The sequence below is a fragment of the Saccopteryx leptura genome, chromosome 2 (assembly GCF_036850995.1).
Source record: "Saccopteryx leptura isolate mSacLep1 chromosome 2, mSacLep1_pri_phased_curated, whole genome shotgun sequence".
Classification (NCBI taxonomy): Eukaryota; Metazoa; Chordata; class Mammalia; order Chiroptera; family Emballonuridae; genus Saccopteryx; species Saccopteryx leptura.
In genome coordinates, this window is record NC_089504.1 from 366,525,323 (window position 1) to 366,548,177 (window position 22,855).

Here is a 22,855-nt window from a genome sequence, read left to right on the forward strand (position 1 = left end):
CGTGGAGCCCTGCCCAGGACCTGGCGTGTTCCTCCCCGGACAGTGTGGAGCCGAGTCAGGATGGGACCGAACGAGCCCAGTGGTTCCGAGAGCTCTCGAGCCCTCTGGGCTCACTTGGGAGGATCCTTGGTCGGTTTTGAACTTCGAGTCCCGTGTCTGCTTTCCACGGGCGATCTTGCTAGGTTCGCGTTGGTTGCATAAATACTTGAGCAGCTCATCCCTAAATCTGCTCCAGATTCAGACCGAGTCCGAAGCGTGACGCCTCCTCTCGGCGCCCGAGCGGGGAGCCCCGCGGGTCCGGGCAGGAGGGGTGACAGGTCGCGACACGACTCGCCGTTGAGGACCCCTCAGGGTTTCCTTCCAGCTCACATTCCACAACGCTTCTGAGTGCGCGGAACCCGCTCAATTACCTGCGAGACGAAATGTCAGCTCCATCGGGAGACTGGCTCCTCCATGGTTGGGAGGTTGCCTACCTCTCCCGCCGGGCACTGGCCAGGCCAGCAAATGGAAGGGTTTGCAGCTCTCCAGGGGCTCCATGCTTTGCCTTAAATGCCTTTCTCTCCCCGTCAACTGTGCTTCTAGACCAGCGATTTTCACCAGTGTGCCGCAAAGGTTTTTTTTTTTTTAAAACACGCAGTACCTGACTAGGCAGGAGCACTGACCTCTCTTCCTAGATTGTCAAATAACAACAACAGCCTGCCCTGTGGTGGCGCCGTCAATACAGCCTCGACCTGGAATCCCCAGCTCAAAACTCGAGGCTGGCCTGATCAAGGCACATGGAGAAGCAATCAATGAACGAAAGTGAAGCAACTATGAGTTGATACTTTTCGCTCCCCTCTCTTCTCTGTAAAATCAATAAATAAAATCTTTAAAAAAACAACAACAAAAAATGACAACAGCCAACGCAACAATAGCCCTCTGTGTGAATGCCCCTCTTGAACCATAGATACATAGGTCCTACAATAGAGTTGCATCTGATTGGTTAATGCTGAAATCATATAAAAGTATAGGCACCTTCTTTTGGTGAATCAAAATTATACCAATTTTTTTCTGCCAGATCAGCAAAAATAAAATTTTTGGTGGGTGTGCTGCAGAATTTTAGTTTATGTGTGCCATGAGATGAAAAAGGTTGAAAATCACTGAGCTAGACCTTGGGCCTGTCTGATCCTTCAGAAGTACAGACCTACTCTTCCTGTAGGGTGTGTTAGACTAGACACCTGAACAATTACCCCTGTGGCCATGTCACTCTCTACAGATAGGTCTGTTTTTTTTCTGGACCAGTGTGGTGATTAAGTAAAGTTTTTCTAGGGATTCTATAACAGCTGGGTTTGAAGCCTGGCTCCACACTCTGATCTGGGGCTGCTTATATATAACCTGTTTCTCAGTGTCCTGGTTTGTAACATGGGGTTGACATCTGGACCTCTCTCAGAGGATTGCTGTATTACATAAGATGTTACATGTATGGAACTTAGAATAGCACATAAGCTAACAAAAACGTGCCAGTGCCAAGCCCTGTTCTAAATACTTCATGTGATTTAACTCTTGATCTTCGCCACAACCTGTCACTTCTCTTACTGCTCTCTTCATTCATTCTTTGTAAAAATCTATTTTTTTTTATCTACTGGTTTTGGAGAAAGAGGAAAGGAGAGAGAAAGAGAGGAACATCAATGTGTTCCTTGATGTTCTCTGACTGGGTATCAATCCAGCAACCTCTGCGCTTTGGGAGGAAGCTCTAACTAACTGAGCTATCTGGCCAGGGCTCATTGATTCATTCATCTAGCAAATAACTGTTGAGTGCACACTCGATGGATGCCAGGTACTGTTCGGCACAAGAGACACCGCAGTTCGTAAGACAAACACTGTTCCTGGTCTCATGGACTTTGCAGTCCGGTAGGCTAAACAACTAAGCAAATAAATATATTAAACAAAATTAAACAGGATGATGTTTAGGGACTTGGAGATCATGGGTGGGCTACAGAAGGTCTCTTTGAAGAGGTAACATTTGCATGCAATCTGAATGAAGAGAAAGAGTGTGGATGTTAGCCTCGACCTGGAAATGCTGAGGTCGCCAGTTTGAAACCCTGGGCTTGCCTGGTCAAGGCACATATGGGAGTTGATGCTTCCAGCTCCTCCCCCCTTCTCTCTCTCTGTCTCTCCCTCTCCTCTCTAAAAATGAATAATAAAAAAAATTAAAAAAGAATGTGGATGTGAAGAGCTGAAGATAGAATGTCTTGCACAGAGAGAATAGGTGTGAGGCTCTGGAGGGCCAGTGGGCTGATGTATTCCAGGAATGGGAGCAGGGTGGCTGGAACAAGTGAAGGAGGAGAGGTACTGGGCTTGCCCTCCTGTCAGGCCATTTCCTCTCTCTGTTCAGTTTTCTCAGCTGTAAAATGAGAGTAATTTTAACTGTACTAGTCAGAGAGAGGGTCGGGTCTGTGACACAGCAGATTACGTTCCCCAACTGAGCAGGAGATGGGAGTAAGAATCTGACAACTATTTTACTTATTCATTTATTTATTTGGCATTTATTGATTTGAGAGAGAAAGAGACATGGATTTGTTGTTCCACTTATTTATGGATTCATTAGTTGATTGTTGTGTATACCCTGACCAGGAGTCAAACCTGCAACCTTGGCATATTGGTACTACTGACACTACTTTAAATTCCGTCCTGCCCTAGGGGACATTGAGGGAGAAGGGGACCTCATGAGGAAGATGGGCCACCAGGTTCCTAGGGGTTGAAAGGAGAACTGGCAGGCTAAGCATCACGGCAGCAGTAGCAGAAGTGCCTACGGTGGGGCCCCTGCAGAAGTCCCAGAAGCGACCATGAAGCCTCACGCTCAGAAGGACGCTCATATTCCCCACCCTCAGCAGCACTCCTCATGACCACCCAGAGGCGGAACAAGCCTAACCTCCGTCCGTGGATGACGCATCCGCAAAACTGGAGTAAAAAAGAACCAGGTACTGACAGATGTTACTCTGTGAATAAACCTTGAGGATACAGGATGGGTCCCAAGTAGGTGACAGTTGTCTGTATAAATAATAGCACAATAATTAATAAACAATAACAAGAATAAACTCTGAGCTTCACATACTCACAGCTGCAAACCTACTCCCCCCCCCCCCCCCCCCGCCCCCCGTATTATGCTGAGTGAAAGAAGCCATTCACAAATACAAAAACAGTGTGTGGCTCTATGTACAGTTTGTGACCGTCCACAACAGGCAAGTCCATAGAAATAGATTAGGGGTCGCCCGTGGCAGGGGAGAGGCAGATGGGTACTGACCACGTTTCTTTGGGGATGAAGAAAGTGTTAAGGAACTACCTGGATAGTGTTGGCCTGCGATGCAGAGGACCCAAGTTCGAAACCCCAACGTCGCTGGCTTGAGCGTGGGATCATAGACGTGACCCCGCTGGCTTCAAGCCCAAGGGCTCAGCTGGAGCTGCTCCCCCTCACCTTAGTGTCTGTCAAGGTGCCACTACGGTGCCGCAGCTAAGAATGGATGCTTCTGTATCTGTCTGTCTCTCTGGCTAAGAGGACACAAGGGATGGTTGTCCCTCACTGGGGAGATATTGCTTCAGGAGCACCCCACAGATCCCAGGGAATGAAACAGGCTCCTTGTTCCTGTGCTGAGAACCTGCAGCGGGGTTGGCTGCTGCTTGTGGCACAGGGCAGCCCGTGGAGGCCTGGGGACACTGGGAGAGGTCTAGGCTGTGATGGCAAAGGTCTGGGTTTGAGTCCTGACTCTGGCACCCAGCCAGCTAGGGGACTATTCAATCACTCAACAATTTATTTATTTATTTATTTATTTTGAATTTCTCTGAAGCTGGAAACGGGGAGAGACAGTCAGACAGACTCCCACATGCGCCCGACCGGGATCCACCCGGCACGCCCACCAGGGGGCGATGCTCTGCCCCTCCGGGGCGTCGCTCTGTTGCGACCAGAGCCACTCTAGCGCCTGGGGCAGAGGCCAAGGAGCCATCCCCAGCGCCCAGGCCATCTTTGCTCCAATGGAGCCTCGGCTGCGGGAGGGGAAGAGAGAGACAGAGAGGAAGGAGAGGGGGAGGGGTGGAGAAGCAGATGGGCGCTTCTCCTGTGTGCCCTGGCCGGGAATCGAACCCGGGACTTCTACACACCAGGCCGACGCTCTACCACTTAGCCAACCGGCCAGGGCCTCACTCAACAAATATTTGTTGAGCATTTCCTATGTGCCAGATACTGTGCTGGGCTGGCTGGGGGGTTAGCAATGAACAGAGGTGTGGTCCTGCCCCGGTGGAGCCTTCGCTACAGTGGCAGGATGTGGTCAACAAATGAGGAAACAAGTAAAACTCCCAAGTAGTGATCCAGGGTCAGAATTAAGACAGGAGATGGGTAATAGCTTGAGGAATAACATGTCAGGAAGGTGAACAGCGGGTGAAAAGGCCCTGAGACAAGAGCAGCTTAGACGTCTGGAGAACAGTCAGTGCGGCTGAGGTGTGATGAACCGCAGGGCACAGGTGAGCAGAGCGCCCCGGTCACTCAGGTCTTCGTCAGGGCGGGGGCGGGGCCCCCGTCACTCAGGTTCCACCTTCAGGGCGGGGGCGGGGCCCCCGTCACTCAGGTTCCACCCTCAGGGCGGGGGCGGGGCCCCCGTCACTCAGGTCATCGTCAGGGCGGGGGCGGGACCCCAGTCACTCAGGTTCCACCTTCAGGGCGGGGGCGGGGCCTCCCGTCACTCAGGTCTTCGTCAGGGCGGGGGCGGGGCCCCGTCACTCAGGTTCCACCCTCAGGGCGGGGGCGGGGGCTGGATAGTTAGGAGCGGGGGAGTAAAACGGGATCAAGATTTTAGGAAGACCTTTTTGGCTCCTATGTGGAGAGCCCTTCACAGGGAGCAAGAGCAGTCAGGAGACCAGCAGGTCAGGCGAGGGATCGGAGGTGATGGGCCCCGGCCTGGTCCGGCAGCCTGGATATGGAATCTGGGAGCCATGTGTATACACAGGTCACTTCAATACCAGGGCCCTCTTCCACCAGGCCAACCGCAAGATGAAAAACATCTTACCTATTTCAAGAGTCTGGGGTGAGGTACTTCTTGAAGGCAGAGTGTTGGGCAGATAAAATGTATTATGCTCACTTTGTTAAAGATTACGCTGCCCACGAGGAGGCCATCACCCAGGTGATATTAATGTGTGTCGAGAATCCTTGTAGCCTGAGGCTTGATTTTGGGATTAAGCCTTTCCCACCCTTTTTGATGTGGGGTGGTACAATCCAATCATGCCTCAGAGAAGTGACTTTGTATTAGGGACTTCCCTACTTTGTATATTGGATTAGAGGTTGTGAAGCTACAGTATAAAGTGGGGGCGGAACGGGAGTTTGTGCTCTTGGTTCCTGAGGTTAGCATGAGAGAGCAGAGAGAGTAGAGCCAGCAGCGGAAGGAGGCCACATGGAGGAGGCCAGGAAAAGCAGCCAAGATGGCAGAGTGCTGAGTGAGATGCCAGTTTGTGTAGAGTTTGTATCTGGGATAAGGAAGGAGATGGGGAACAGAGGAGAATAAGTCTGGTGAGCTAGAAACCTTTGATTCTAGGAAACTCAGATAAATCAGTAGCTTTGTGAGCGCTGAATGTGATTGGGTTTTGGAGCCCAGTGTGTATTTTTACTTGCCCGCCGGTTGCAAGCTAGAATTAAAGATGACAGCCCATCAGTTTTTGGCTCCGTTGTTTCTTTACCGACTGTCCGAATACAATGCGAACCTGCATGGGCCGAGCTGCTCTGATGGTGGCCCTGGCCGTGGCTTCTGGCTTTACACAGAGCTGGGAGACTGATTGGCTGTTGCCCTAGTCACTGTGGCAGGGACAATCTAGCTACAAGTCTCTGGGGCAGGCTGGCAGCTGGGACCACACTGGAGTCAGCAGAAGAAATGAAACTATAGATTCAGCTCAAGGCGCAGGTACAAAACGAGACAGCATCGTTGACAGCCAGAAAAAGAGTTCTTTAATATCCTGTTGCCATAAGAACGATACAACTGAAAACATAACCTCATGTTTGATCCTGCAGGCTGCAGTTACACGCACTCTCGTAGAAAACTTAGGGTGTTGATTTGGAAGAAATGGGACCCTGAGAACAGTAGAGGGGGCATGGGGGTCGACTTCAGCAAATCAGGTTCCTGAACTGAGAATAGTGGGGGGGGGGGGCATGGGGGTCGACTTCAGCAAATCAGGTTCCTGAACTGAGAACAGTAGGGGGGGCATGGGGGTCGACTTCAGCAAATCAGGTTCCTGAACTGAGAACAGTGGGGGGGGCATGGGGGTCGACTTCAGCAAATCAGGTTCCTGAACTGAGAATAGTGGGGGGGGGGGGGGGCATGGGGGTCGACTTCAGCAAATCAGGTTCCTGAACTGCGAACAGTAGGGGGGCATGGGGGTCGACTTCAGCAAATCAGGTTCCTGAACTGCAAACGAGTGTACGGTGGGATGCTCCATCGACATTCCTGTCCCATCACAACCCAGCTGTGCACAGTCATCTTTTCGTTGTCTGCCATGCTTCCCTAACTAGTCATGTACCTTCTAGCTCAAGATAGAACCCAACCCAGCCTTCCAAACGATCAGGGAAATTGCAGGAACTCTTACCTGTTACCTAAGTGGACATAAGAGCTCATGACACAGAAGGGCTCATCATTTCAGAGAGGGCAGGCACAGGGCCTAGATCCTGGACCCCTTGCCTGCCGGCCACCTACTGCCTACCGACCACACTGAGCCTGCTTCCTCGTCTAGCAGACAGACCTGCTCCGACACCGCTGGACAACGCTTTGACAGCCCTGGCGATGGCAGCGCCCTCCTCTTCCTCGTGGCTGGAGTTAGCTTCCTGAAGTCCCAGGCTGGGAACGAGAAGGAGCCTCTCCCTCCTGGGGTGGGGGGTGGGGTAAGAGACGGCCCTGGGCCAGATGCAGGTCTCTCCCTCAGCCCTGTTTTGAGGCCATTTCTCACTTTCTTCCACTGGCTTGCATGGGCACCCCAGCTCCCTGCCCTAAACCAGAGGCCCCAAGAGGCTTTTTCCAGGGAGAACATGTCTAACACCAGCAGCTGACATGAGGTGACAGGACATGAAGCCTCTTCCAGCTGCTCTGCAGGTGAAGGGAATCCACAGTGACTACGGCTTCAGAGTGGCCTTTACTCAGGTGCAAGCGGAGCCAAGGCAGGGCCCTGGCTGGTGGTAAATAAAGGATGTAGAAGGCACGGATGCGTAAGTCCCCCGATTCTGATGCCACCACTGTCTTGCCAGGACAACTCTGGTGCCTCTCAGAGCCTGGCTTTCCCTACCCACACCAGGCTGTGCTGCCCATGACGAGCAGCAGGTATGGAAACGGAGAAAGCCTGCCTCCACCTCTCCTTCCTCACACCCTCTGGGCTTCCAAACCTTGCTGTGCCTCAGTTTACCCATCGTTAAGTGGGGCCAAGAATCAGATTGCCATGGGGACAGAACAAGTTGGAGTGGGGACAGCGGTCCTGGAGCTGCACACCGGCCACGGCTTCTACCGAAACGTCCATCGTGTGATCTGTTCTGTAACAAAGGGAGGCCCGGAGCCTTGGCCCAGACCTCACCCAGAGCAGGTCCTGAGTAGGAAAGGCACGGGAGTTACACCTTTTGATTGGGCAAGTAGGAGAAACCCACGCAGCGAGATGTGACAGCGGAGCACGGGGCCTCTGAGCGGCCTGCTGGGAGGGGGCTGGGGAGGGCTCCCTGCCTCCAGAGCCAAGGCTCCTGGCAGAGGTGGGGGCGCGGCTGGCCTGCCAGACACGTGGGGCAGCACCAGAGGCAGGCCAGCCGGGGCAAAACGGGCCGTGTCGCCCAAGGTCTCCCGCCCAGGGTCTGCAGCGTCCCCAGCCTGGCCGTCGCAAGGCTCTGCTGGAACCCTGGGCCGGCTAGCCACGGCCCAGACCCACTGTCCTGGGGCAGAAGCACTTTAAGGCAGCAGAGATACGAGGCCAGGTCACACCTGTAGGAACTGGGAACAAGCTGTCCCTGGGTCCAAGGTTACACAAGCCCCCCCCTAACCCCCTCCCCCCAGTAGCTCCTTGTTCAATTAACACGTTTTGTTTGCATGTTGGCTGGTGCGTGGTGAGTCACCTGCTGTTGGAAGACAGGTTCAGGCTGTACACAGTGGGGACTAAAACAAGTCCATCTGGTGCCCCCTACTCAACACCCTGTTTGCCCTGGAATCCTGTGTTTAGGGCACCCGCCCAGAACTGGGTCACCTCGCCCCACAGGCTGTAGAGGGAGACAGCACCAGCCCACTGAGCCACTGGAGTTTTCATGAGAATCTGTGCTTAAACCTGGGAAAAGTGTGTGATTGAGGAAGGGTGGCCTGAGGGAGGGAGGAGGGGAGGGAGGGAGAGAGACCCTGACGCTGGGTGGGCCTGTCAGTCCATTCCCGGGCCTACACTCTTTTCTTACGCTGTGTCAGGAACGGGACACCCCCAGTCTAGGAAGAGGCCCAGCAGATGAGTCTCCTGCCAGCAATTTCTTCTTAGCCCACGACTCCCAGCACAGTGAGGGGCCAGGGGCCGCCCTGGCCCTCAGATAGCACACTGCTGGGGAACAAAGGGGGAAGTAGGTGCCCTTGTCCTTCCAGGGAATTCCCGGAGGCCAGAGCGTGCCTGTGCAGACGGAGATGCTCCTGATCTCAGGCGGGAAGCAGTCTGTGTGCAAATGTCTGCAGGGACCCCGGCTGGTGTGTGTGTGTGGGGGGGGCTGGGTACTGAGACAGGGGATGGAGAGGTGAGGGGAAAGGGCCCCCCGGCTGGTGTGTGTGTGTGTGGGGGGGCTGGGTGCTGAGACAGGGGATGGAGAGGTGAGGGGAAAGGGCCCCCCGGCTGGTGTGTGTGTGTGTGGGGGGGCTGGGTGCTGAGACAGGGGATGGAGAGGTGAGGGGAAAGGGCCCCCCGGCTGGTGTGTGTGTGTGTGTGTGGGGGGCTGGGTCCTGAGACAGGGGATGGAGAGGTGAGGGCTGGTGTGTGTGTGTGTGGGGGGGGGGGGCTGGGTACTGAGACAGGGGATGGAGAGGTGAGGAGAAAGGGCCCCCTGGCTGGTGTGTGTGTGTGTGGGGGGGGGCTGGGTACTGAGACAGGGGATGGAGAGGTGAGGGGAAAGGGCCCCCACAGGCTAAGGCCTGCTGCAGCGAGTCCAACAGAGCAAGGACTCACCAGCACCATCAGCACCCACATCTGCCGGAGTCCCCCGCCCGCAGCCAGAGGCCCAGAGGCGACATTCTTACTCTCAGAGACTTGCTAGCGTATGTCTCAGCCCCAGAGAGACTGTGACTCCTGGATGCCCCTCCCCCCAGCCCCCCAGAGCAGCAGGTAAGTGAGGAGTGGGGACAGGAGATCAGGACACTGAGTCCTAACCAGTCCCTAAAAGGAAGCTCACGGAAAGGCTGAACAAAGGGTGCTGGCGTGTGTCTTGCAGGCCGTTACCAGGAGTCTGGGACCCCAGACAGATTAAACCATGCCCAGCCACAAGCTCGCCATGAGAAAGAAGCCTCACAGGAAATCCTTCTGCAGTAGCCCTTCCTCCTTTTGGGAGGTGAGGATGACTTCTGAGGACACTGAGCCTCCCTCTCACCTCAGCTCCAAAGAGTCCATTCTGAGAAAGCCCACCCACCAGACAGCCAAGGGGCCAGCAACGGGCAGTGGCCCCTGTGGTGCTTGGCTGCACCTGAGCAGGCCCTGCAGACAGGCATACGGGGGAGGCCGTCGGCCACAGGGGACGGGGACCTGGTCTCCTGCAGAGCTGACAGCCGGGGGGGGGGGCGGGGGGGGGACGGGAGACGGAACGAGTACGCAGCAGAGAACAGCCAGCGCCCCCCCAGCCTCTCCCCCGACGCGCAGCCTGGCACTCCGTGTTCCGTGTGTACATGCCTGTGTGCTGTGCGTGTGCTGTCGAGCCCGGCCACGCCCAGTCCACCCGCCCCCAGCCGCACACGGCACCCCCTGCCAGGGCACAGGGCTGGAAGGAGAGAAAGGGCAGCTCGAACGGCAGCCAGTTTGGTGCGGCCGCTCCAAAGTTGGCACAGAGTTCCTTAGTAACCCCTCTGAGCTCGGGGACACCCTCATCTGCGAAGAGGACTGAGAGGCAGTGATGGTGGTGGTGGGGGGGGACAGCCCACCTGCCGATCACAGAGCAGAGAACCCAGATGGGACTCAGACCGGCCAGAGGGACGCCCCATCCATGTCCCGGTCACAGGCCCTCACAGTCCTGTCCACAACAGGCCGAGTGGCCTTCTGAGAAGCTGGCCACGGTCTACAGGGCAGGAGCTGCCCGAACTGCAGCTGCCTGGCCCTCCGGTGGCCACAGTCGCTGGACCGCTGCCCATCCTTGGCCAGCCACATCCAGGGGCCACAGATGAGCGTCCTTACAAAAACATCTGAGTCGTCCCCTGTGGGATCCAGGTTTCCTGAGAGCAGGCGGAGAGCCAGGGCGGAGGCTGTGAGCAGGGGTCCGGCAGGAGCGCGCCCGCCCCACAGCCGGGGTCACGGCTGCAGTCGCTCCAGGTACTGAGGCAGCGGGTTCTCCTTGACATACTTCTGGATGTACCAGCACGTGAGATGGGCCTTCAGGTCCTCCTCCACCACGAAGTCCAGGGCAGCCTGCAGCGGGCAGAGGGAGGGCGGTCAGGGCCTGCAGCCCACCCCCGGCTCACGGAGGCCCCACCCCCGGGCTCACGCGGCCCCACCCCCGGGCTCACGGAGGCCCCACCCCCGGGCTCACGGAGGCCCCACCCCCTCACTTCGGCCCCACCCCCGGGCTCACGGCAGCCCCACCCCCGGCTCACTTCAGCCCCACCCCCGGGCTCACGGAGGCCCCACCCCCGGGCTCACGGCGGCCCCACCCCCGCCCCTCCCACCTGGTTTCCTCTGAGCCCGGGAGCTGGCTGCCCATAACCACCCCTTCTACCCAGCATGCAACGGAGCTGGGGATGTTGTCCTCCCCACCCAGCATTTCATTTGGGGAAACTGAGGTAGAAAGCGCTGGTAAACTGCCTGAAGCACACGTCACGGGAGGGAGTGAGGCAGGACTGCGGGCTGAGCACCTGCCCCCAAACTGGCCAGAAGCGGCGGCCTCTGCACAAGGTGGCTCACAGCCAAGTAAGTGGTGACCTGGGCAGGGGCTGGACTTGCCTAGCTCGGCTGTCCCCCACCTACCCCGAGGCCTATGTCCACAGCCTGCCCTTTCCAATCTCCGGGCCTAGATGCCCGCCGGTGCCTGCCTAGCCTCAGCTCTCCACTTGTTCTGCACGTGACAGCTCACTTGTGGCCTCCTCCTGGCCCTCCCCAGCTCTCCTAGCCCCAGGCTTCCTGTACCCAGCAAAGGTCACACTTAAGTTGTTACAGGCTCCCCAAGGCCATGTGGGGGCAGCACTCGGGGCTGGTCTGTGTCCTTCATCTGTGGCTGCTTTACTGTCTCCGGAGCGCTCAGGAGAAGCGGAGCAGGGGCGTGTCTGACGCACCTCTCTGCCCCCGTGCCTGGCACACAGCTGGTGTTTAAAAAAGTGCTGAAGCAGCCTGACTGGTGGGGGCACGGTGCATCGAGTGTCAACCTGGGACGCTGAAGACCCAGGTTGGAAACCCCGAGGTCACCGCCTTGAGCCCAAGGAGTCCCTGGCTCGGCTGGAGCCCCCGGGTCAAGGCACATATGAGAAATCAATCAATGAACAACTAAGGAGCCGCAACGAAGAATTGATGCTTCTCATCTCTCTCCCTTCTTGTCTTTCTCTCTCTCTAAAATTTTTTTAAAAATTTTTTTATTTAAAAATTTTTTTTTATTTATTCATTTTTAGAGAGAGTGGAGAGAGAGAAGGAGGGAGGAGCAGGAAGCATCAACTCCCACATGTGCCTTGACCAGGCAAGCCCGGAGTTTTGAACCAGCGACCTCAGCATTCCAGGTTGATGCTTTATCCACTGCACCACCACAGGTCAGGCCCTAAATTTTTTTTTTTTTTTTAAAAGGAGCTGAAACAAAGTGAGATCAGCTTGGTAGTCTGACAAAAAAGGAAGCAGCATTTACTGAATGCCCACCAGGCACCTGGTGCTTACACAGTCGGCCCATTTGACCTTCCAACACCCTGATCTGGCCTTTGTGCACCTCACTGTAGGGTCCACACCTGATCCCAAGGTTTAAACCTGAGACCCTCTAGTGACAGGAATCCAGTCTCTTTTCCCATTTGCAGATAAAGAAACTGAAAGCCCAAGAAAATGCTCAAGTGTCCCTGGCTGGTTAGCTCAGTCGGTTAAGAGCACTGTTTTAAAATACAGGTTGCAGGTTCAATCCCCGGTCAGGACACACACGGGAAGCAGCCAAAAAAATGCACGACTGAGTGGCACAGCAAATGCTACCCTTCCCCCCTCTTCTTTCTCCCTTCCTCCCTGTCTCTTAAAAAAACAGAACAACAAAATAAAATGTTAAGCCCTGGCTGGACAGCTCAGTTGGTTGGAGCATTGTCCCAGAGCACAGAGGTTCCTGGTTTGATTCCCTGGTCAGGGTACATACAGGAGCAGCTTGATGTTCCTGTCCCTCTCTCCCTGCCTCTCTCTCTCTCAAAAAAAAAAGAAAGAAAGCCTGACCGGGCAGTGGCGCAGTAGAAAGAGCGTCGGACTGGGATGCAGAAGACCCAGGTTCGAGACCCCGAGGTCGTCATCTTGGGCGCGGGCTCATCTGGTTTGAGCAAAGCTCACCAGCTTAGACCCAAGGACACTGGCTCGAGCAAGGGACCACTCGGTCTGCTGAAGGCCCACAGTCAAGGCACATATGAGAAAGCAATCAATGAACAACTAAGGTGTCGCAACACGCAACGAAAATGACTGATGCTTCTCATCTCTCTGTTCCTGTCTGTCTGTCCCTGTCTATCCCTCTCTCTGACTCTCTGTCTCTGGGGAAAAAAAAGAAGAAGAAGGTGCCGAAGTAAGAGCCACAGGGTGTGTGCCCTGGTCTCCTGGGCAGGAGGGCTCCCCAGGGTGAGGGTGAGGCCCGACACCCTGTCCCCAGGTCAGTAACCTCAGCTTCCTCACTGGCCACATGGAGGGCGGAGGAGGAAGAGAACCTAGGTGGGGGGGGGCAGAGGGTGGGATGAGCAGGCAGAGGGAGGAACCTGCCCCCAGGAGCAGTCCGCAGGGAAACTGAAGGCTGTTCTCTGCTCCAGACCACAATTCCCCTCACGATGTCCAAACCTGCTCTCCACGTAGCCTGAAACCTGAGGTGTTCTGGGGATGAGAGGGTGAGGGCAGGGAATGGGGCACGAGCAGATTCACTGTACAGGCATCACGCACTTGTCCTGACAACATTTACTGAGCACCCAGGGGACACTGCATGCTGGGGTCCTGGCCAATGAGCTCCTGACACACAGCAGGTGGCAGTGGCCCTTGAGGCTTAACCGCAGAACGTGGGGTCTGGGCCCAGAACCACGGCCACTGCGTTGCCTGACAACTGCCGGCTCCCGGCTGCAACCTGGTGGCCAGATGGGCACCTGTCTTCATTTTGGCCAAGAAACAGGCCGAGGTTGGCCCCCAGGGCCATGGTTTCCTCCGAGGAAGAGCGTTCCCCTCCCTACCCTCGCCTCCCTACCTTGGCGAGGTGCTTGGCGATGCCACGCCCGCGGTAAGCGTCAGGGACCTCGGTGTGCTGCAGGTCCACGATCCGCTTGCCCACGTACTCGTACAGCAGGACGGCCCGGTCGTGACACCCTGCAGGGGAGGGCGGTACACGCATGAGGCCATGGGGACTCTGGGGCCTGACCTGGAGACTCTGGGAGCTGGGGCAGAGGGACAGGCATCTGGGGCTAGGGTGCTGCCGCGGGGTCCTGAGGAACCGCTCTGTGCCTCAGTTTCCCCATCCATGAAGTGGGGACATATAGATACTCATCACAGGGTTGTTGGGAGAATTAAACGAGGGAATCTCTGAGCACCCAGAACACTCTAGGGCACCGTGAGTCTTTCCGATCAGTCTCAGTCTCAGCATCCCGGGAGCCCCAACATCCCCCCAGAGCCCGGCTCTCCGCATCCCCACTGAGCTCCTCCCGGTTTGGGGTCCCAGGCCCAGCCCTGGGTGCACAGCAGGACTCAGCAAGCCCCCGGCCAACCAAACCCCGAGACACAAGAGAGCAGGCCAAGAGCTGTGTCCAGACTACCCACCAGGCCCATGGAAGGTCAGAAGGTGTGGCCCCTGTGTCCACAGGAAGGTGACACAGGGCACATAAACAGGACAGACGGGCCTTGTGTGCCCTGTCAGGCCTGCCCAGACTGGAGCCCACCAGTCTATCCCAAAGTCCTGCTGGAAAACATTTAACTGGGACTTCCCCAACCACAGTCTTGAGTTTCCCATCTCTCCGCTTCTCTGTCCATCCATCCACCCACACGACGACTCAACAGTCCCCTTTCACCAACGTCCACTGAGCCAGGCCCTGTTTCAGGTGCACACAGCAATGAGCGAAAGCCAGTCAAGAGCCTGCTCTCTTGGAACTCACTAGAAGAGACAGAACCAAGGAGCAGGCTGGGTGGAGGGGCAGCGGAGTGTTGGGCAGCGAGAAGACAGGGAGAGGAGGGAGTGGCCAGCTGGCTCCGTGGATACAGCATCAGCCCCGTGTGAGGACGCCCTGGGTTCGAGCCCCAGTCAGGGCACATGTAAGAAGTGACCGTCTGCTTTTCTTCCCCTCACTCTCCCCCTTCTCTCCCTCTTCTCCTCCCACAGCCAGTGGCTCCATTGGTTCAAGCACTGGCCCCGGGCACTGAGGATGGCTGGGCTGATTTGAGCATCAGCCCCAGGTGGGGGGTTGCCAGATGAGTCCCGGTCGGTCGAGAAGCATGTAGGAATCTATCTCCCTTCTCACTTAAAAAAGGGGGGAAAGGCCCTGGCCCGTTGGCTCAGTGGTAGAGCGTCGGCCTGGCGTGCAGGAGTCCCAGGTTCAATTCCCGCCAGGGCATACAGAAGCGCCCATCTGCTTCTCCACCCCTCCCCCTCTCCTTCCTCTCTGTCTCTCTCTTCCCCTCCCGCAGCCAAGGCTCCATTGGAGCAAAGTTGGCCCGGGTGCTGAGGATAGCTCTGTGGCCTCTACCTCAGGCGCTAGAATGGCTCTGGTTGCAACAGAGCAACGCCTCAGATGGGCAGAGCATCACTCCCTGGTGAGCATGCCGGGTGGATCCCAGTCAGGCGCATGCGGGAGTCTGTCTGACTGCCTCCCTGCTTACTTCAGAAAAATAGGAAAAAAGGTGGGGGTAGAGTGGGTAAGGGCAGTGCTATGTAGTCACCCTCTTGCCCCGAGCACCATGCCATCTGTCGTCAGTGTCTGGGCCCATAGATACCGTTATCTTTGCTCCCAGAATGATGGGCAGAGCTCCAGGCCATGGCTGGCTGGGCCCAGTATCTTCTTAGGCTGGGTTCTGTGAGCTACCAAGACTCTTGACTAGCAAAGGAGTGCCCCTCTTGGGGGGTCACAGGAACAAGCCCAAGGCTGGGCAGGGCCCTGGGTTCCAGTCCTAGCTCTGCCAGCTGACCAGACCAGTTCCGACAGCTCATACCCAAGATCTCACCTGTCCGGAGACAACTGCTGCCTCCTTCTGAAGCCTGACAAGGACGCTGAGATCACAGACTGAAGTAGTTTTGAGAAAAGTTAAATCTATTCAGGCAATGGGAGACCCTACCCCTGGGTCTCTACCCAAGTACTGTCCGCTGGCCCCAACCCCAGGACTGAAGGTCCCAGGAAGTGACCGGGGGAGGTGGTCACTGAGAAATCGTCTTCCCTGGCAGGTAGGGAAGAGCAGGGGCTCTAGGTGAGAGATGCAGGGTCTGGGACTGCCACCCTCTACACTCGGCCACACCAGCTCTGAGGGAGCTAGCGAGGTAAAATGCCCGTTGTATAGGTGAACAGAGCCAGGCAGGGGCCTTCTGCCTCCTCTGGGAACTGAGGAAGCCAAGCAGAAAACAGTGGGTACAGGCGCAGGGAGCAGGCCCAGAAGCACCTGGCTGGCATTTTGGGCGTCTCCACACACAGAGCCTGGTTTGAGGGGCCACAAGCTGGTGGCTCAGAGGTAGGTTACATAGAGGGGCTGTGGTTCGGGGAAGTTGAAGGGGACCAGTCAGCACAGCCAGGAAGCGTGTGATGGCAGACTTTGGGGTCACTCAGGAAAGCCCACCCACAGATCCAGCTGGTCCCCGGGCCATCCACGGAATCCCTCCTGTCCTCCCTTCTCAGGGACATGACTGTCGGCAGCCGTCACCGGATGCCAGGGGGCCTGGGGCAGCAACATGGATTCACACGCAGGGGCCTCATCTTCAGAGATCCCAAAGCCACAAGAGCTGATGCCACCCTTCCAGCCCCTGCTGCTCGGGGTGCTGAGGGGGGCCAGCAGCAGCTGCGGGCTCTCTGGAACCTCAGGCTTCCAGTCTATAAGACGGGGGGTGGGGAGGCTGTGGAAAGCACCAGGATTCCAGGACCCGCAATGACCCCTCTTCCTCCTCTTCTTCTGACTCCGAAGTAGAGATTCATATATTAAGAATTATTTAGTTTCTGTATGATAATCAGCAATCGTTCCCTCGGTAGGTTTTTAATACACGTCAGTTCTTTGGAGGTTGCTCGAATCACCTTAACACTTGCAAAAATCCAGCTCTTTTGAGTGCCTGGAAGGACAGTGATGGTGCAGCCGTGGCCTGGGGTCTCAGCATCTGCAGGGCTCGCTGTCCCTCCCTGGAGAGGGTACATGTGTAGGTATTTTCTTGGGTGGAAGAATCTGTCCCTGACGAAAAAAACTATGCAGAGGAATGCTAATACAGTAGTCGTCTCCGGTCAATTATTTGTGCCAAATCGCTTTAAAATAAAGCCCCGTTTGGTCCTGGTTATCAAAGGCTCGCTGGTTGTTTTTTGGCCATTAAAACAAACTGTCTGAAAAAAGACAGTAAGAAAGAGCAGGGTCTGTAAGAGCTGCTCTGAGGCTGAACCATGCAATCACGTAACACACACCAGTTTGTTCAAAACAAACTAACAAACTCCCACAACACGGGTCCCGTATAATTTCAACTCAAACGCCTCATGGTCCCTTAGATACCCAACACATCATCACAAGGACATGTGCTTGTTTTTAGAGAGAGGTGTGTGACACGGATCCCCTGCAGCCATGCTCTACATACAGGAAAACCCCAAAACACCCAGGACTTGGTTTATTAGCAATGTTAATTGATTTTTAGCACATGAAGTGAAGTTTGTGCTGTTGTGAAGTTCAAAGGCAATCCGGAAGCAGGATCGTTATTTATTGCTCAATTAGGATAGACCCACAAAATGATTTAAAAAAAAAAAGGTCGTCCCCTGAGGACCCGGACCAGACTCTGGGCCGCTCTGGGGAATCTCTGAGGACCCGGACCAGACTCTGGGCCACTCTGGGGAATCCCCGAGGACCCTGACCAGACTCTGGGCCGCTCTGGGGAATCCCTGAAGACTCTGACCAGACTCTGGGCCGCTCTGGGGAATCTCTGAGGACCCGGACCAGACTCTGGGCCACTCTGGGGAATCCCCGAGGACCCTGACCAGACTCTGGGCCGCTCTGGGGAATCTCTGAGGACCCGGACCAGACTCTGGGCCACTCCGGGGAATCCCTGAAGACCCTGACCAGACTCTGGGTTGCTCCGGGGAACACGGGCTAGGGGCGGCCTGCGGGCTCGACTCACAGTGACGCGGGGTTGTCTGCTTCTGCAAGCGGCCCAGGTGCGCTGGCTGTACCTACACCTGGTGGCTACACCTGGTAGCTGAGCTCGGTGTTCATTCTGGCGGACACCTCGCAGCTGAGGTCAGTGGTGGCCGTGTAGCTGACCAGGAGGAGGTGGGCCTTCCCCAGGCACTCCTGCTCTGCCAGGTCTGCTCTGGCCCTTGGACGTCGGGCTTAGAGGGCGCTGAGTGCCACGCTGCCGGGAAAGCCCGCACGATCCAGCTGTGGTGCTTTGAGGGGCCACCGAGCCGGCCCTGGTGCACTGATGCGGATGGAGTTGGGTGGTGCTTGTCCCACTCCCCGTCACAGACGCTTCCCAGGAAGACCTCGAGAATGCGGTGGCCTCTTCTCAGCCACGTCAGTGCCAGCATGGCCCTACGCTGGGCCCCTCTGCTCTGGGCATTTCCTTCTCCGCCTCCAGGATGTCCTGTCTGGTCCGGAACTTGGTTGGGTCAGTATTAGACACAGCTTTGATTTTCGTGACGTTGCCGCTTATGTCCGCCTTGATGGGCATAAACACTGGGGACCCCAAAGCAACTGAAGAAGGGTGGCAGGTGGATACTGTCTCGAGGAGGGCCTGGTCTCGACCGCCTTTTCCATGGATAGTGGGTCTAGCAGGTGCTTGAGCCGCAGTGGCCTTCCAGGGTCACGGCCCATGGTGACGCTCCAGCTGGTGCTGCGGACATCCACAGCCCTGTCCCCCATCAGTGCTGGGGTCGTTGCTGCCAGACTCTGTGGATCCCAGAGCAAGATCGTTCTTCTTGAAGCCCTGGCTGAGAGGGGACAGGGAAGGCCAAAGAAAGGGCCACCTTAGCTGCTCACCGGCTGTGTGCCCTGTTCTCCCACCTGTGAAATGGTGACATACAAGCTCGCGTTTTAGAACCTGGTCACGGCGGGCAGACAAGCCTGAGCGCCAGCATTCTCTCACACCCCATGTCAGCACGACCTCAGCTGGCTCCCTTAACATCTGCCAACGAGCTGGCCCTCTCCCCAACTCTGCCCACACGGCCTGAACTAGTGCAGTAGCCACCTCCAAGTAGCCACCTGCTTGCTCCCCCCTGCTCCACAGTCTGTTTCCCTCGGACCAGAGGGACCCTGGAATATCACCCACCCACTCTCTGCTCAGGACCGTCCCACGCAAGCACCTCACTCAGAGTCAAAGCCAAGTCCTCACAACGCCTTCCAAGGCTCCAGCCCATCTGCCCCCGTAACCTCCTAACATCCTGGGCTCCGATCCTCCTCTTTGTCCCTCCACCCCTGCAGCTCCCGGCTCCCGCCAGGCACCAGGCACCACAGGGCTCCACGCTGCAGGTGGCCGCTTCCACTTGGAGCACTCCTACCACTGGAGCTTCCTTCCCTGCTTTTGCTAGGTCTTCACTTACACGGCACCTTCCCAGGAAGCCTCCTGGACACCTGATTCTGAACAGCGGCTCTTCCCAACACGCCCTCCCCTGCCCTGATTCCATTTCCCACAAGGCCTGTCTTCTCGGACATCTTATACTTGAATTATTGTCCACCACCCTCCGGGCTGTTAGTCCCACGAGTCCTCAACACCCAGAACAGTGCTTAGCACACATCAGCCACTCAAGGTAAACATACAAACTCTTCTGCCTCCAGGGTGCTCCCGGGCGAGCCAGTCACTGACCCGTGCCTCAGTCTCCTCATCAATAAAATGGAAGAGTAGTTTCCCCTCAATCCACCCAGCCGTGCTATGAGGTCGAGGTGAGTGACTATGTGCATGAGGCCTGCCTGCAACCTAAAATCTGTCCAGGACTTAGTGTCCTGTCCAGCTGCTCAAACCCCTTCCCTCCCCCAGAACCAGAGCTTGCCGGAAGCTCATCAGCCCCGCTCTGTCGTGAGGACGACCCCACACTCGGAGCACTAGGCTATTCTGCCTCTCAGAGAAGCGGCTCCCCTTCCCGCCTGAGGCAGGGTGGGGGGCCCAGCCCAGCCACAGACGATCCTGTTCTCACCCCTCCGACCCCTCAGACACACTGCCAGACCAGACCAGGCTGGGCTGCAGAGCCTGGTGTGCAGGCTGGAGAGAGACAGGCAGCTTGACACGGCTCCCCCGGCTTGGCTGGGGAATCCCCAGGACACTTGATGACAATGACGTGCCGCTCGCTCGCTGTGCCAAGAGGGCTGCTTCCTGGAACACTTCACAGTTAGCCATCTGGGCAGTAGTTTCCAGAAGTGGGCTAGTTTAGGAAAATGGCTGGGCACGTCCAGCCCTGACCACAGCTCTAGGTGGGGTATCCTTTGGATGGAAGGCAGAGAAGGAAAACCCCAAACATCTCTTTTTTCTTCTGTCTCTGTGAATGTGTAAGACCACCTGAGTCCCAAGGGAACCAGAGGCCCCTCTAGAACCTCGGAAAATAAAGTTGGAAAAGCCAGAGGCCCCTGTTAGATAGGACAAGGGTCTCAAGATGTGGGCCATTCTTATTAAGGGCTATTCTTGCTAAATGTTAAAATGTACCACAGTATTTTGAAGATGAGCTGTAAACAGGAGGAGCTGGACAGTAACTCAACCTCATAAACACAAAAGTAACCCATTGCAAAGGAGAAATCAACATGTAATTGACCAACCAGTGCACATAACTAAAGGCTAAGCCCCTCTTAGCGGAGGCATGGACCCTATCTCTTTTACTTGCTGAAAGTAAATAAAACTAACTTGTGAGAATGGAACACCCCAAGCAGCAAGTTTGGTAACAACTTCCCACAACAGCAGCCAAGGCCCTGGGGGTCATGGTCAGCTGGACCACAGCTGGCAACTGTAGCAGAAGAAAGACTTGCTTCCATATGGACAGAACAGTGTGTTTTCAGTTCTGGCTCTGATACTTCAAGATACTGCGCAAGTTATGCCTGCCCTGTGGTCTGAGCCTCAGTTTATTGATTGCTAAGGTGGGGTGGGTGATCCTCACATCCTAACGATGTGCTAGGGCCTGGTTAAATGCCCAGCACAACCCAAGGGGGAGGGGGATGTCTCAGAAATGTCATGCCCCCGCTCCCAGCCCTTCCTGATGTGTCCAAGGGCAGGCTGGAGGAACGCAGTTCCAGCAGTCAGACTAGATAGAGCCCTCTTCCAGCTCTGCCCCGATTCACGGCCCGACCTCAGGCAAGCTTCTCCCTGTTCTGGGCCTCTCTGTGCCTTCCCTTCTCACAGACGGGCACAGAGGCCCCTAAAGGCCCTTTCAGCTTGGACACTGCCACAGGGGGCCTAGCTAAGAAGGAAGAAAACGTTATTAAAGCAGTAGGGTTGGGATGCAGGCAGTTTGTTCATTTATCTTATTTTCCAAGATTCCTGGGCTATTGAGTGGAGAAACTTTTCTTTACAGGAAATAAAGGCTTGACTTTGCTTTCCGGTTTAAAAAAATAATGATCAGTCCATGTTGATTAGCCCTTACTCTATGCAGGTTCTAAGCCTTTGCTCCTATTACAGAATTTCATCCTTACAACCAGCCGGGAGGTAAACACTGGTGTTGTTCCCGTAGTAGGGGTGGAGGAACTGGAGCGCGTGCAGTGCAGGCAACTTGGCCAAAGTCTCAAAGTGGCTGGGGTATAATGGTGACACCACACCCCCCACTACACTGCTGCTGGGCAGAAGCAGCCCAGCTCTCCCTCAGCCCTAAATCTGCTCAGAGGATTCTTCCAACGCTCCTCGGTGCAGAGAAGCTAAGAGTTCCAGGGGCAGCAGCAGCGACTGAACACCCAGGGAAGGGGGCGGTCCTGGCTGACCCCCTCTCCAGAATCTCAAACAACAGCCGTCAGCAAACACCGGAAAACAGCCGGGCCAGAGCAGGTGCGAGTTCCCAGTGGCTGAGGAAGGGGCTGGCGCCCCGCCCCGCTGGCCGTCCCGCGCGGGCGCGCCCCTCCCCGGCCACCTGCCCCTCCCCCGCCCGCGAGTCGGTCGCGCCCCCACCTGACCCGGAGCTGCAGCCTGGCCCGCGCCCGGGGCGCTGGGCGGAATCTCCGCCCCCAGGGGGCCACCGGGGCGCGCGCCCAGGTGGGGTGGGGGCGGCTTCCGCGGGTCCCGGTCCCCGCGCACACAAGGCGGGGGCGGGCCGGGCGCTGCGTTACCGTTGAGCCTGACGGTGAACTGGCGACGCCGACGGTCGTGCTCCACGCGGATGGGGCAGCCCTGCTCCAGCGCGCCCAGCGGCACGGCGGCCGGCGAGTGCGCCATGGGCGCGGGCAGGGGCCGCCCGGCCCGGCCCGAGAGGCGCGCGGACAGGGGCGCGGGCCCGCGGGGAGGGGCGCGAGCGCGGTAGGCCGGAGGCCGCGGGACCCTGGAGGCCGGGAACTCGTGCCCGGGAAGACCGCGGGCGGCGGCGGCGCCGAAACTGACACTCGGCAGCGGCCGCAACAAAAAGGAGGGGGGGCAGGAAATCAGCTGTGAGGTCACGTGCGGCGCGCAGCCAGTGGGCGCGGGCCCTTTTTGTTTTGATACATTCCATCCGACTCTTAAAGGAGCCGAGGGCCTGCCTCCCGCGTTCCACTTGTGGCTGCAAACAAAACGCGCGCCGCGTCCGCCTCGGGCCACTCTTCCTTGTTGCGATCGGCCCACAGGCAACTTTGGGGGCCCCACACGGACCCCTCCTCAAAAAGGTATAAAGACCTGTAGGAAGATTCCAATGATTTCCCCGCAGCCACCGTTTATTAAGCACTTGCTGTGTGCACGGCCTTGGCACAGCAGAACCCTACTAAGCTACAGGGAGCGCTGGAGAAGGACTCGGTGCGCTCAGTTGCTCAGTTGACGTGCCCTCCTTAAGTAAGCCTGAGAAAACAGATGACTATTTGACCGACCAGGAAGTAGAAGCCGAGGGCAGGGGAAGACCTTTGTGAGGTCACACACGGCCGGCCGGGAGCCCTGGGAGGGTCGGCGCTGCGGATCCCATTCCAGTGAGAAGCTCAGTTTGAGGAGCGAAATGCCACTTCTCAAAAGTAGGCGGAATTGCAGGAAGAGGTCTTGGAGATCCCTGGATTCAAGCCAGAGATGGGGAAACTGAGTCTCAAGAGGACTAGGGACTTGATTGGAGACACAGTACTCTCTAGGGCAGGGTTCCCCAAACTAGGGCCCTGCAGGCCGCATGCAGCCCCCTGAGACCAGTTATCCGGCCCCTCGCTGCACTTCCGGAAGGGG

At 56.7% G+C, this 22,855-nt stretch overlaps 1 protein-coding gene and 1 long non-coding RNA gene across 4 annotated transcripts; one reads left to right on the forward strand and one right to left on the reverse strand.

Moving 5' to 3' along the window:
- The first annotated feature begins 5,948 nt into the window (after nucleotides 1–5,948).
- On the forward strand, nucleotides 5,949–9,402 carry LOC136392676 (uncharacterized). 2 transcript variants are annotated; one of them, XR_010748966.1, is made up of 3 exons: nucleotides 5,949–8,749; nucleotides 8,972–9,034; nucleotides 9,110–9,402. It is a non-coding gene; the product is annotated as an uncharacterized lncRNA (long non-coding RNA). The 2 variants fall into 2 exon arrangements; XR_010748965.1 differs by lacking the exon at nucleotides 8,972–9,034.
- Nucleotides 9,403–9,411: 9 nt separating this feature from the next.
- NATD1 (N-acetyltransferase domain containing 1) lies at nucleotides 9,412–22,106 on the reverse strand. 2 transcript variants are annotated; one of them, XM_066365097.1, is made up of 3 exons: nucleotides 21,793–22,093; nucleotides 13,589–13,707; nucleotides 9,412–10,617 (listed from the first exon to the last, which is right to left on the reverse strand). In XM_066365097.1, the coding sequence occupies exons 1-3, from the start codon at nucleotides 21,896–21,898 to the stop codon at nucleotides 10,501–10,503; spliced, it is 342 nt and encodes a 113-aa protein (XP_066221194.1). In that variant the 5' UTR covers nucleotides 21,899–22,093; the 3' UTR covers nucleotides 9,412–10,500. The 2 variants fall into 2 exon arrangements, 1 of the variants encoding a protein (XP_066221194.1); XR_010748964.1 differs by lacking the exons at nucleotides 9,412–10,617; nucleotides 13,589–13,707 and adding exons at nucleotides 17,534–17,605; nucleotides 17,647–18,488 and having other exon boundaries at nucleotides 21,793–22,106.
- Nucleotides 22,107–22,855: the final 749 nt, after the last annotated feature.